The sequence below is a fragment of the Stegostoma tigrinum genome, chromosome 10, assembly GCF_030684315.1.
Source record: "Stegostoma tigrinum isolate sSteTig4 chromosome 10, sSteTig4.hap1, whole genome shotgun sequence".
Taxonomy (NCBI): domain Eukaryota; kingdom Metazoa; phylum Chordata; class Chondrichthyes; order Orectolobiformes; family Stegostomatidae; genus Stegostoma; species Stegostoma tigrinum.
Window position 1 is genome coordinate 21,418,922 of NC_081363.1, and position 15,351 is coordinate 21,434,272.

General features: G+C 40.2%; 1 protein-coding gene across 1 annotated transcript in view; it reads right to left on the reverse strand.

Moving 5' to 3' along the window:
• si:dkey-177p2.18 (phospholipase B1, membrane-associated) overlaps positions 1-12,881 on the reverse strand; it is a 73,544-nt gene extending 60,663 nt beyond the window's left edge. The window contains exons 1-3 of the mRNA XM_048537635.1: positions 12,824-12,881; positions 12,668-12,732; positions 69-136 (exon numbers count right to left, since the gene is read on the reverse strand). Of these exons, the coding sequence (XP_048393592.1) occupies positions 69-136; positions 12,668-12,732; positions 12,824-12,881 (191 nt within the window). The remainder of the gene's footprint in view (positions 1-68; positions 137-12,667; positions 12,733-12,823) is intronic.
• Between the last annotated feature and the right edge of the window lie 2,470 nt (positions 12,882-15,351).

The window sequence follows — 15,351 nt, forward strand, 5'->3', positions numbered from 1 at the left end:
AAGAAAATATCACACTTAAATCACTAATCACTACCTCACATCACTTTGCTGAATTCAATTGATCTTACCTCCAAGAAACATACCGATATTCAATGGGTAACTGTAACACGTTTGTAGCATTTGCGCCAATTGCAGTCTAAGAAAAGAAACATTGTTTTACAATGTTGTAGGTGTTAACTTTTTCATCAGCAACTATGTTGAAATTCCGAGAGACTCCATATGTGGGACTGTGCCTTCACAGTTGAAGCTGATATTTACAAAATCATCTTCCCCAACTATAAAAAACTGCTTATAACAAGAAAAGATAAGTCAGACATAGAACAAGCCTTGTAACGTAATTACATTTACATATACATTTTGCCCTACAGATTTCCATTTTCTTTGGCTTTCAATTATAACATTCAATATCAGGCTTTTACTCAGAAAATTAATATGGATTTTTATTGTTGCAATCCAGACTAGCTCCAGATGAATAATCAGATGTAGTTTTTATTTCTACTCTTCTACAAATGTCACAAATTGTGTTGATTGGGCATTTTCGATGGCTACAGCCAGCATCACTGCCACACGACAATTCAATAAGTCAGTTTACATTTAGATACCAGGAATTTTGAATCATAATTTTTGAGATTGAACAACAACTTTTGTCTTTACATGTATCAAATTGCAAAAGTAGTCATCTATGGCTGTGTTTTTCCAACTCATTTTGAGGCGTTTGCTGGCAAGGCTAGGTAGTATTTATTATCTGACTCTGGTTGCTCTGAAAGAAGGTGATGGGCTGTCTCATATGAAGGATCCTTTGTAAAGGTTTGATATACCACTGAATGGTTTGCCAGGCTCTTTGAGAGAGCAGTTCAGAGTCAACCATATTGGTGTTAGCCTATAGTAACGTCCAGCCAAAGAAAGACAGCTTTCCTTTCTCAAAGTAAACTACATGAGAATATTGCGACAATATGTAGGCTTTAAAATCACTATTTTTTTACGATTTCCAGCTTTTCATTTCTAGAGATCAAATCAATAAACTGCCATCACAGAAACTGATCACACATTCTCTTGATTATTAAGACTTCAGGATTACTTACCCAGTCACTTTTTTTAAAAATTCAGTCACACAATGAGGGTTTTGCTGGTTTGGATTTATTATCCATTCTAGAGAGCAATTACGAATTACCTACATTGCTGTGAGTCTGTGAGCAGACCAGGTAAGGATGGCAGTTTCTTTCCCTAAAAGACAATCAGGAACCAGATGGGCTTAGTTCCAGATATTTTTATTGAATTCAAATACCACCATTTGCTATGGCAGGATTTGAACTTGGGACACCAGAAGAACACTACCTGGTCTCTGGATTAACAGTTCTTGTTGCCCGATTATAGGAAAGATGTGGAAGCTTTGGAGAGGGTGCAAAGGAAGTTTACCAGGATGCTGCCTGGACTGGAGGGCTTGTCTTATGAGGAGAAGTTGACTGAGCTCGGACTTTTCTCTCTGGCGAGAAGGAGGAAGAGAGGTGACCTGATCGAGGTGTACAAGGTAATGAGAGGCATGGATCGAGTCGATAGACAGAGACCTTTCCCCAGGACAGGATTGACTGCTGCGAGGGGTCATAGTTTTAAGGTGTTAGGAGGAAGTTAGAGAGGAGACATCAGAGGGAAGCTCTTCACCCAGAGAGTTGTGAGCGCATGGAATACTTTGCCAGTGGAAGTCGTGGAAGTGGAGTCATTAGTGACATTTAAGCGACTGCTGGACATGCACATGGACAGCAATGAATTGAGGGGAATGTGTGTTAGGTAATTTTATTCTTGGATTAGGATTATTCCACAGCACAACATCGTGGGCCAAAGGGCCTGTACTGTGCTGCACTTTTCTATGTTCTATGTTCTATATGTTCTCATATCACAAAGCCATTGCCACCCATGCTATTTTACCATATCCTTATCTTTTAAAAGGCGCAAAGGAAATTATGTTCTTATTGAAGATTTGACAATGTTTGCTGACACTGAAACATTGGACACAATTCCAGGCCCTCTACGTTGCTGTGTCATTATGTGTCAACACTGTGCATGTGCACAGAATAGGAGTGATCCCGGATCTCAATCTCTCCCAAACTCCAGGCCCCAATATCCTTCCCCATCTCCACCCAGTTTCCAATCTCCAGCAGAAACAAGCATGCATGAAAAATAGGTGCATGATTAAAACACTTCAACTCATCTCCATTCACTAGCATCTCAGTGCAGTGTACTCACATCCTCCTCAGTGTCAGCAAACACAGACTTAAAATTTTGTTATCTGTATGCGTGAACACCACAACCTTCATCCATAGTGTCAGTCTACACTTGATCATTTTCTTTAATCATTCATAGGAGGTAGTAGTTTCTGGCCTTCTTGCAAATAACTGGGTGGCTTGCTAATCCTTTCGGAGGGTTGTTAAGAGTTATTGTGGGTTCGGCTTACATATGGATCAGACCAGGTGGGGTCAGCTTTTCCTTCTTGAAAGTGAGATGGGTTTTTCTGGCAAACCAGTGGTTTCACAGTCATTCCCTTCCAATTTTACTTGATTAAATTTTAAATTATCCAGCTGCCATTGTGAGATTTAAACTCACGTCTTTGGACCTTTAGCTGAGCTTTTGTGGTTGCTGGCCCAGAAATATAAAGCCAACATGGCAACCTACTCGTGAGCAATGCAGCGTTATCGCTGACACAGTATTAACACAACGTAATACCTAAGGAAGCCATTTCATCACTGACTTCCAATGGCCAATAGGATATTGCAGCAGAGTTATCAGAACATGCTGTTCCCGAGCATTGTTCCACCTTGAAAATTCTTTATTTCAGTCAGATAACCTGCTTCTGAAACATGTAACCTCTACCACTCAGAGAAACAAAGACTATCTGAGGAAGAGTCACCGGACCCAAAACGTTAACTCGATTTTCTCCTCCACGGATACTGCCAGACCTGCTGAGCTTTTCCAGCAACTTTGTTTTTGTTCCTGACAAAGGCTATCAATGTTTGGGAACAACATCACATCCATGTTCCATTCCAAGCCACACACAAACCAGGCATTGTACTGACAGCCTCATTCCTTTACTGCCTCAGGATCAAACTTATGGAAATTCCTACCCTAATGGTTTATCTCCATGAGATGCACTGCTGTGGTTCAGGAAGGCAGCTTACTACCACCTTTTCAAGGGCAATTAAGGATTTGAAGCAAATTCTGCCCTTGCAAGTGTCACCCAGTTTTTTTTTAACTTTGTGTTTAAAGTAACATATTGTCCTGATTTTCATAGGTTGGTTTTGATTATTATATTCCTTTAATACATGAATACATATTTGCAACAGTGCAATTTTCAAGCATTTTGACTTACAGTTAGAGAGTCACCCAGAGCAGCAACAATTTTAATGTCTGCTGGCTTCAAAGTGTGAACTGCAATCAAAAAGAGAAAATATCTTTCTAAAAAATCACCATTTTCAATTAATAATTGTTAATCAGCAATTTTTTTTTGTAATTATAGCTTTATCAGTTTTGAAATAGAGCTTCACTACACTGATCAGGAAGTGAGAGGCATAGACAGAGTTGATAGCCAGAGACTATTTCCCAGGGCAGAAATGGCTAGCACGAGGGGTCATAGTTTTAAGCTGGTTGGTGGAAAGTATAGAGGGGATGTCAGAGGCAGGTTCTTTACGCAGAGAGTTGTGAGAGCATGGAATGCGTTGCCAGCAGCAGTTGTGGAAGCAAGGTCATTGGGGTCATTTAAGAGACTGCTGGACATGTATATGGTCACAGAAATTTGAGGGTGCATACATGAGGATCAATGGTCGGCACAACATTGTGGGCTGAAGGGCCTGTTCTGTGCTGTACTGTTCTATGTTCTATGTTCTATGTTCTAGGTTCATTGCTAAGATTGCTGTCAAAATTCAAAATATGGTCTTCACTAACATTGACATAGCTTAAGCTTTTGTTGTAAAAATTAGAATTGGACAAACATCTTAAGGGAGTCAATTTAAAACCAGTTATCGAGAGTGCACAGGCACATTAGTAGTGTGATAAAAAATTATTCCTGATACGGTTGGTTGGCTCACCGAGGTAATTCATTGTTCTGCAGATGTTTCATTACCCTGCTGGGTAACATCATCAGTGCAGCCTCCAATGAAGCGCTGTTGTAACTTCCCAACAGCCTTTTAAACTCTGGTGTCCATTGAGCTGGGTTACCTTATTTCCAGTTTTCCTTCACAATGAGGCATATATGGGATCTAGTTCCATGTGTTTATTTATGGCTTTCTTAGTGGAGTACCAAGCTTCTAGGAATTCCTGTGCTTATCTCTGCTTCCTCTGTCCCAGTATCCTAGTGTTGTCCCAATCATATTGGTGGTTCTCCTTATCCATGTGGATAGAGATGAATGAGCGTTGGTAATGTCTTTTTGTTGTCAGTTGATCTTCTTGTACCCTTGTGGTTAATTTCCTCCCTGTTTGTCTGATGTAGTGCTTGTCACAGTCTTTGAAGAGAATCTTGTATATGACGTTAGTCCTGTCCATAGTGTTCTCACACAGCTTTGTTTCTGTGTGTCAGGGTTACTGTTGAAGTTCAGTACTTGGTCAGTGTGCATGGCTTTCCTGTGCACCTTTGTTAGGAACTCCCCATTAGTTCTGCATTCCACTGTGATGCCCAGGACTGGGAGCTGTTTGTTCTTCTCCTCTTCTTTGGTGAATCTGATTCTGGTGAGTGTGCTGTTTCTTAGTTTGTGTGTCTCCTATGGTTTGGTCCATTTAATAATGATGAAGGTCTCGTCCATGTCGAGTATCCATAGTTTTGGCATAGGAAAGCCATGCACACTGACCAAGTACTGAAGTTCAACAGCAACCACCTCAACACACACAACAAAGCTGCGTGAGAACATTGTTCAAATGAGCAACAACAAACTACAGCACAGAACTATGTCGAGAAGAAGAAGAGCACCTCTTCCAAGTATTCAAAGACATGGATACCTGAAAAACTGGGTCAGAAGATGCCTATTACACAAATGACACCAGGAAGATACTACACGCCCCGACACACTCATCACGCTACCTTACATCAGGAACACATCTGAACTGACCACAAGACTCCTACGGCCACTGGGCATCAGAGTAGCACACAAACCCATGTCAACCATATGCCAACTACTAACCTGAACCAAAAAACCCACTGCCAACTATGGGCAGGGCCAACTTCACATGCAAGATTCCCTGCAGAGACTGTGACAAACATGACATCGGACAAACGGGAAGGAAATTAACCACAAGGGTACACAAACATCAATTGGCAACAAAAAGACACGACTAATACTCACTCATCTCCATCCATATGGATAAGGGGAACCATCAATTTGATTGGAACAACACCAGGATCCTGGGACAGGAGAAGCAGAGACAAGCACAGGAATTCCTAGAAGCCTGGTATTCCACTAAGAAAACCATCAATAACAACATAGAGCTAGAACCATTGTGAAAAAAAAACTGGAAGTGAGGTAATCCAGCTCAATGGACATCAGAGTTTAAAAGACTGTTGGGAAGTTACAACAGTGCTTCATTGGACGCTGCACTGCTGATGTTATCCAGCAGGGGAATGAAACATCTGCGGGACAATGAACCAGCTCGGTGAGCTAACTAACCATATTATCCACAACCCCAGCTACAAATTTACTCTAAACCTTCAATAAAAATTACTTCATTCTATTGCAGATAGGGATTTTAGCTCTTAGAGAAAAATCTGTGACCCTCTACTCCCAGCTGTTAATGTAATTTGCATTTCAGGTAACAATAATTAAATCAAAACAATGCAGATGCTGGAAATATTCATCCAGTTGAGAAGCATCTGTGCAGAGTCCATCTGAGTTAGCATTTTGAATCCAATACAACTTTCCTACGCAAAATGGTGAATATTTCTTGCACACAGTTTTTATACGAGCAAGTAACATGTATATATTTAAAGGGTGGACATCACCCTTTCTCATCTAGTGTAACACTCTAGCACTTAAACGGATCACAGAATTGTTATGGGACAGAAGCAGGCTAAACAACCCATCATATCTGCACTGTCTCCATGAGGATTTTAACATAGTGCCAATCTTTTCCTATTTCCCAAGAATAGTTTTATTTAACTAATCATCCAATGCTGCTTAAATGCCTCCATTGAAACTGCCTCCAACACACTTTGAGCAAACGCATTCCAGATCTAAACGACTCAGTGTATCATTCTTTGGAACACTCTACAAGTGTATAAATAATTGTTTGTTGTCAAGCCAGTTTGCTGCTCTCAAACATCTTATTGATGTCATGATCTTACTTTGTATATCTTTTCTGAACGTTAAACAAAAAATTATATTTCAGTTTACCTGACATGGGTTCAGTTTCAGAGGGTTCCATATCAGGGCAAATAAATGGAGAGTGTTGATCCTTAATTTGTTTTATATTCTGGTGAAAGCCCTTGAAAATACAAAATGTAACACAGATTGAATCTTCAGAATAACTTCCAAATGATCTGAAAATACAGATCTTGGTAAAAAAATTCTGGTAGATCCATGATTGAAATTGTGCTGATTTTAGATTCTTACAGATTGTGGATTACCTGCTGGATCAAATGAGAACACACAGAATGTCAAAGGTACGAGCAGGAGTTAGTAATTAAGCTCCTCAAGCCTAATCCACCATTTGATATGATCATGATTGATCTCATCCCTGCCTCAAATTTGGTTTCTGCTCTCCTTTAGCCTTCAAACCAATGCAAATTAAAAGTCTATCTACTCCTTAAATTTACTCAAAATTCTGGCATCCATCGCACTCTGGAATTGCGAATTCTACAGATTCACAACCCTTTGCGATTGTAATTGATCCTCATATTTGTTTTAAATCTGCTACTCTGTCTCCCAAAACAATGGTCTTTCTTTCTATACTGCCCCACAGGAGAAAACATCTTTACTACATTAACTTTGTCAATCCCTTTTAGCATCTTATATACCTCAATTAGATCTCTTCTCATTCTCCTAAACTTCAAAAAATATAGGCCTTACCTGCTCAATCCCTCTTCATAAGACAAATCCCTCATAGAATCATAGAATCCCTACAGTGTGGAAGCTGGCTATTTGGCCCATCAAATCCACACCAATCCCAATGAAGGGTATCCCACCCAGACTCGCACCCCTGCCTTATCTCTGTAACCCTGAATTTCCCATTGCAAATCCAATGAGCCTAAACATCCCTGGACACGAAGGACAATTTATCATGAACAATCCACCCAACTTGCACATCTTTGGACTGGGGGAGGAAACCTGTCTCTGGAAATAATCTAGGGAAACTCCTCTGAACTGCGTCCAATACAACTACAATGCTCCTGAAGTTAGGGGACCAAAAACGTGCATAATATTCTAGACGAATTGTCACTAATGCCTTGTACAGTTGCAGCAACACTTTTTGACTTTCATACTCGATTCCTTTTATAATAGATTCCAAAATCCCATTTGCTTTCATGTTTCTTTTACTCATGTATCTTACTTTCATGTTTCTGAAATAGCCTGAAATTGTTTCATCCTTTTATTTTTTGAATTCTGCAATCTCTCCTCAATACCTGTACTAAGCCCCAAGCATTGCCGAACAGGTGACTTCATCGAATATAATCTTCAGAGTGAGAAATACTGTTCAGTAGTTACAATGATTTCAAGCATATAATTTACTTAATCACTCATATAACCATGCAGTATATGTCAAAGAATTAAACAAATGTTATTTTTTTTCTCTCTCTATTGATTGTGTTACCTAAGCCAAGAGAAATCATTTTGATTTTTGGTCAATTCGAGCTCTTGGACAGGGTTGTACTGTACCTGCAGTATTGCTGTGCCTAAACTGAATTACAATACCACCTTAAATTGAATTCTATGCATTCAATTATTGGTATTGGCTTGCAGTTGTCTTTTTCAACAAGCAAGCCATAAATTTCATGTGGCTTTTTCAAACCATCTGAGATAATTGTGTACTGATGTGTTAGTTACACCAGCCTTTATCTATGTCTCCCCTGTGAATAATTTTTGCAAGATAATCAATGTTCATTTTTGTAGAGAAATCAATATTCATAAAGGAAATTCAACAGAACTTTGAAAGCTTAAAACAATGTTTATGTATGAACTGAAAGTAATGGTGCTCCTCTCTGTAGAACTGGGTCCAGACTACCTGCATAAGATAATGTCACTTTTGACTATTTGATTTAAATGAAAGTCTCAGTTTTTTGACTAGCAATGTAGTGATTGTAATGAGGTCAGCCAGGTGGACCGCATAGATTATGAGTTCCCTGATTGGGCTGGTAAGCTGTTCCAATCAGGTAGCCCTGGCTGAAGATATAAACAGGAGTGTCAGAAGTTCTGTTCACTCTGAGAGCTGAATCAGTGCCAAGGGCACTCAAACTGTAAATCAAAGGTGACTTGGTGACAGATACCAACCTATGTGAAGTTATTTCAATCTAACCTTCCTGGTCAAATAAGCTTCTCAGGGTAGAAGCATCTCAATCTCTGTCAATAGAGATTCTATTCTAACCAGCTGTAAAATTAATATGTTGATGACAAAAGGTAAGAGAAAACATATTTTGTGTGACAAATATGAAGCATGCTGTTTATAAATGCATGCTTTTGAACCTTGAACTGTTTTGCACCAGGGCAGTAAATTTTGACTGAATCCATGTCACTTCTTGCATGTGTCTTTCACAACCTGAGGTTTGATGAGTACCCCGAAAGAATGAAGAGGAGAGAAGAGGAGTGAGCAGGGGTGGGATTCTACTGACATTCCTGTAGTCCAGGTGAGACATCTGCGAGCATCTCATTAGAGCCTGATACCCATGAAAGTGTCTTGAGAGCCCTGTTGCTCAACCCTTGAAATATGGAGCATGCTGTCACAGAGAGAATGGTGAAGACAGGTACTTGCACAGTATTTAAGAAACATCTGGATGAGCACTTACTAATTGCCTTGAAATGGAATCTGCTGGTAAATTGGGCACAGCAATGGTGGATGGAATCTAATTTGATAAGTGTGAGGTAATGCATTTTGATAAGTCTAATGCGATAAGGATGTCATAGCAGGGTGGCTCAGTGGTTAATACTGCTGCCTTACAGCATCAGGAACCCAGTTTCAATTCTAGCCTTGGACAGCTGCCAGTGTAGAGCTTTCACATTCTCCCCGTGTCTGCGTGGCTTTCCTCTGGTTGCCCTGGTTTCCTTCCACAGTCCAAAAATGAGCAGGTTAGATGGATTGACCATACTTAATTGCCCAATGTGTCCATGGATATGTATGTTAGGTGCGCTAGTCATGGCAAATGCAGGGTTACGGGATAGGGCAGGAGGTTGTGTCTAGGTGGATGCTCTTCAGAGAGTCGGTGCGGACTTGGTGGACCAAATGGCCCACTTCCGCATTGTCGGGATTTTATGTTTCTAAATACACAATGAATGTCAGGTTCCTTTGTGGGAGCACTAGTCCTGAGGATGAATGCTGTCATCCTGAGAGAGGACAGCAGGTTTTGGTACTACAGAAATATTGTCACTTCCTCAAACACAGTTGTGCAGCCTGCAAGCATGCAAAAAACATGCACTTCAAAATAAACACACAGAACTGTGGAAATCTGAAACAAAACACAAGAAATTGGAGAAACATAACAGGTCTGGCAGCCTCTGTTGAGAGAAAAACAGAGTTAATGTTTTGAGTCCAGTGACCCTTCATGAGAACACTTGGGATCCAGGTGCACTGGGGAGAAATTATTCCAGAGTCACACTGGTTGTTTGCTGTAAAGGGTAAATCAGAAGAAAACACCCTCCCACAATCCAAATTACTTCCACAATCCAAAGTGAAAGTAGAATGAGAATGGAGACCCAAGAGAACTGAAATTTTGCCAGTATTGCATAGACCACATATGACAAAGTGAATTACGGTCTTCAGTTGAAATTAATCAGACATTAACACAGTTCTAACTTTAAATTGAGTTGGTCGTCAAAATTAAATTTCAGGTTTTATTTCTTGGATGTACCTGTGGAGTGTGGGCACCAATGACCACATCAGCATTTATTGCCCATTCCTAACGGGTAATGTTTGCTGACATTGAAAACTGTGCGCAACTAAATATGCTCACTTATTGAGGAATGTATAGTTCCAAACACTGGTGTAATCATGAGAATTTTACATATGATGTCATGCACAAAAGCATTACTGCACATGTATAGGGAAGTGGATGTGCTATTTTTGAGTGGGTTTTATTGGTGCGAGAGGATACACTGGACAGAGGAAGGAGTGAGAAAGGCAGAAAAGGAGACCCTAGGAGCTGGGCGAAGCTCTCCCCCACTTTTTACGTTCCACACTCCCCACACTCCCAGATTCTTTGCATCCTTGAACAATCAGTTCTCTTCTGGAGCCTGATTTCTTCACAACACAATTCTCCCACCTCCACACTCACCCTTACTCCCTAAGGGGAACTCCCAAGGGCAATTGGGTATGAGGAATAAAATGCTGGCCAGCCTGCAATGCTTAAGTCCCATAAAAAATGAAAACCTTGCCCTGACATCTACCCCCATTCCAGCCATCCCAATCTCTCCTGTACTTCCCACCCACTGCCTCCAGTCTGTCCTGATCTGTTTGCCCACTGTTCTCGCCCCCTCCTCACCCGCCCCATCTCAATCTCTTCTCTATTTCATCCAATCTCCTTTCCCCCAAAAATCTGCACATACATGATTCAAAGCGGCACTTAGTGTACACCTGTTGGTATCAATAAACACTGTCTTCCTTACTACCCTTTGGAAAGTGATGGTGAAATGCTTTCTTGAACTGTTGCAGTCGTCATAGTCTCAGTACAACTACAGAGCTGTGGGGAAGGAGTTCCAGGTTTTTGATTCAATGACAGTGAAAGAGCAGCCATGTATTTCCAAGTCAGAATAGTGAATAGGCTTGGAGGGGAATTTCCAAACTATGGCATTCCTATGCATTTTCTGCCCAGAGGTTGTAGGTTTAGAAATTTTAGAATCTGCAGCAAATAATTCACCTACTAATTCCCTGGTATGTGTCCACCATCTACAAGGCACAAGTCAAGTGTGTGATGGAACATTCCCTATGTGCCTTCAACAACAATCAAGTTGCTAGAAACTATCTATTATGACGCAACCCACTAATTCCTTGGCATTGTCTGTCTCAAATGCCAACAAAGATCCTTGGGTGGACACTGGACATCTGTTATAACTCTAAAACAGATTGCCCAGCTGATGTAGCTCTACCAGGATATACTGATCTCCACATTATTATGATCCACAAGGTGACAAATCAATCAGTTGGAACATCAAGGATTTTGGACTGCAACATCAATCTCAGATAGTTTGGTCACGGCTAAATATAACAGATTCAGCAAGATCAGATGGGTGACCAGCTTTAATAGGTCAAATAGCTGGAGTGCATCTAACAGATGCTCTCTTATTTATTTAAGTTGCAGCTTGTTACAGACCCGAGGGCCAGTTACACTCAGATTTCCTGAAAGTTTGCAAAGACCCCTCTTCATCTCACCAATGACCATTCCCTGGCCCCTTGTGAGTAGAAAGGAAACAACACTCAGAGACTCTGAAACAAAGAACTCATAACTCAAACAAAACCTCAGTGCAATTTACCAGTTATTGAACTGGAGATCTTCTGTGGTCAACAGAGAAGTGATAGCAACACCAAAAGCCAAAACATTTGAGAAAGTCACATCATTCCATTCTTGTAGTTTTGACTATTGATGAACAGAATTTGCTCTTTTTTTTGACTGAAGTCTAAACAGAACTGTCAGTTAACTATGCTTTGCCTGTCCTATTTCAGAACTGGGGCTTAAAAAAGGTACAATTTAATTTTGTACTTTAGTAATTAATTATCTATTTAGGCACTTGTAAACGGTTACACTTATTATAATAAATAAGTTTTGTTTCCTTTTTATTGTTCAGACCTGGCATGAGATTTTTTTATATAGTGGCCCCAAGTCAGGCAAATTAACATTGGCGACTAAGTTGGTAATTTATACATTTGCCAAGCTGTAGACTTAATTCCCAGTGTACTCCTCCCATCAGGGTCTCATCATTCTTACCAGAATTGGAAGAAATCACTGAAGTCAACAAATTCTTGCAAACAAATGCAATTCTCTTGCAATATCCTGACTTTGACAAAAAGTGCTGATCAAAAGAGACAGTTGCTGATGCAAACAAGGCTGATTTATAATTCAGTGAATGCAATTAAGTTATCAGTTGAAACCAATACTATTATAGAAGTTGACAATTTGAACCTTCTCAGCTGTTACAACTGTCTAAATGAGCTCCAAACACATTTACACTGACACTGCAAAGCAGAATTTATACGTTGTTCTGATTTTATACTTTGCTTTCAAACAGTGTAACACTCTGTTGAATGTGAGATTAAATTCTCATGCTGTTGCCTGCCTCCATTAGGCAGTGAAAGACAGAGCAGACATTGTGAAAATGAAGGCCTCACAAATGAAAACACAATGCTGAGCATTATATAACTCACAATGCAAATTAGAGAAAGTTCTTCATGGGATAATTCAGCATAAAAATTAAATGCTGCATCAGCTTTGTTTAAGCTAAATCTACAGGATATTTAATATCTGAATTCTAGCCTTGCAAAACATACTTACACTGGCTCCAAACAGTGAAATATAATTTTTGATCACATTTTCATAACTGTTCCACCACTGAGAACCTGCAAGTAAAAATCAACATTGAGTAAATTGATAATGTGCAGGTAGTTAACACAGACATAGATGCTAAGGGAAGCAGTGGGCGACGAGTACCTTGTGCATATGAACTGAACAATACAACGACAGAAAGAAGCAGTGCTCTCTTTTCCATAGCTCACATGTCAGTGAAAGGCAGCAGCAGTCAGCAATTGTCTAAAGCTTATGGAAGGGAGAAACGATAAAAATGATTACTCACTCCTCTTCCATGGAAGTTCTCAGCACAAGCCTGGCAGTAAAGGAGAATGCAACTGATCATGAATCAGATTAACATCAGGATCAGAGGATGTACTGCTCTAACACTTCCAAAGGGAAATAAAAAGAGAAATCTGCTGACAGTTGCATAGAGATGTAACAGTTATTTGAATAAATGCATATTGTTTAATTAATGGAGTGCCAGGACTCCTCTGCAGTTAACAGATATGAATGTAGTCCATCCTTGTACAGAAATTTAAATGAGACTAATTGCAAAGTAATTTTTTAATGAACTTTCATTGTTTAATTCAGAAACTAAGAGATATGAACTAAGAGATATTGTGGGATATGAACATATTTAAATAACTCTCCCTGTGGAAAATATCTTTCATCATAAAATTCAACAATTTTAAAAAATCAACCATAATCCAAAATGACATAGAGGGTTCAAGCTATTCACCCTCTCAGCCATATCATAGAACATAGAACATAGAACATAGAACAGTACAGCACAGAACAGGCCCTTCAGCCCACAATGTTGTGCCGACCATTGATCCTCATGGATGCACCCTCAAATTTCTGTGACCATATGCATGTCCAGCAGTCTCTTAAATGACCCCAATGACCTTGCTTCCACAACTGCTGCTGGCAACGCATTCCATGCTCTCACAACTCATTATCCACTCCTTTGTCTGTCCGAATGTTCTTCTGTCTCTTTGGGTTCCAACACCACCTATGTTTACTCCTTACTCTGATAAATATTCCTTGCTATAATGTGTTCAGAAGCGAAAGGAGAGGAAAGAAAAACGAGAAGGGTTGGTGACTTCAGTTGAGGAGACCATTGACATACTGGGAGAAGTAGACATAGGTAGCAATAATGCCCAGTCTTCTGGCTTAGAGGTAGGGACAATATCACAATCTGCCAGAGGAAAGAGGTTCTACCGAGGAAAGATGATGAGCTAGGGCCTAAATTAAAATGCAGGCTCAGAAAGGCTACAATCTCTGGCTTGCTACTTGAGCCACGAGCAAATTGACATCAGGTCAACAAGATTAAAGAAGTAAATGCAAGACTCAAAGACTGGTGTTCCGGAAATGGGCTTGAATTCATGGAAATTGACATCAGTATTAGGGAAGGAGGGAGCTGTTCTGATGGGACGGGCACCACCTGAATCATGCTGAGACCAGTGGCCTAGCAAATTGCATATCTAGGTCGTTGGATAGGGTTTTAAGCTGAATAGTGAGCCTTGGGCGGTGGGGAGGTGGGTCAGTTCCATGGAAAATTATGGAAAGAGTTAAAGTGATGTGGTGAAGGGGAGGACTCAGAAGAGGTTAAAGTTTCTACAAGCAGTAGGACAGAAGGTTTAGGAATCTAGCTTCAAGAACAGCAGATAAGGGGACAACTAAGAGAAAAAGCGGACTCACCACAGGACTGAGGTTGCTGCATTTAAATGCACACAGTATACGTGAAACAAGGTAAATGGTTTTGTAATGCAGATTGAAATTATTGGGTACGATGCTGGCTGTATCATACAGACGTGGCTGCAAGAGGATCAGGGATGGAAACTAAATGTCCAAGGATATGCAAATTGACAGGGACATAGACAAAGGGAGCAGGATTGTCTTATTTGTAAGAAGTCAAATTAAATCTAGAGCAAGAAGAGATATAGAATTGGAAGGCATAGAATCTGAATGGGTTAGAGTTGAGGAACCACAATGGAAAAAAGACCCTGATAGAGGTTATGTACTATCCTAGCAGTAGTCAGTATGTGGGGCAGAAGATAAATCAGTAAGGCATGTAATAAAAGTTTTATTACAATAAATATAGAGGACTTCAAAATGTAGGTGAAGTAGGAAAATCAATTTGGTAGCGGATCTCCAAAAATGGAATTCAGCCAATGTCGACTAGATGGTTTCGGAGCAGCTTTTGGTGGACCCCGCTAAGGATTTGGTGATGTGTAACGAAACAGGCTTGATTAGAGAGTTGAAGGTGAAGGAGCTCTAAGAGGGCAGTGACAATAATATTTTAGAATTCATCTTATAGTTTGAGAGGGAAAGCATTGAATCTGATGTAACAGTATAACAATTGAGTTAAGGCAGCTACAAGACATGAACATAGAACATTACAGCACAGTACAGGCCCTTGATGTTGTGCCAACCCGTCATACCGATCTCAAGCCCATCTAACCTACACTATTTCATGTACATCCATATGCTTGTCCAATGACGACTTAAATGTATCTAAAGTTGGCAAATCTACTACTGCTGCGGGCAAAGCGTTCCATTCCCTTATTACTCTCTGAGTAAAGAAACTACCTCTGACATCTGTCCTATATCTTTCACCCCTCAATTCAAAGCTATGCCCCCTCGTGCTTGCCGTAACCATCCTAGGA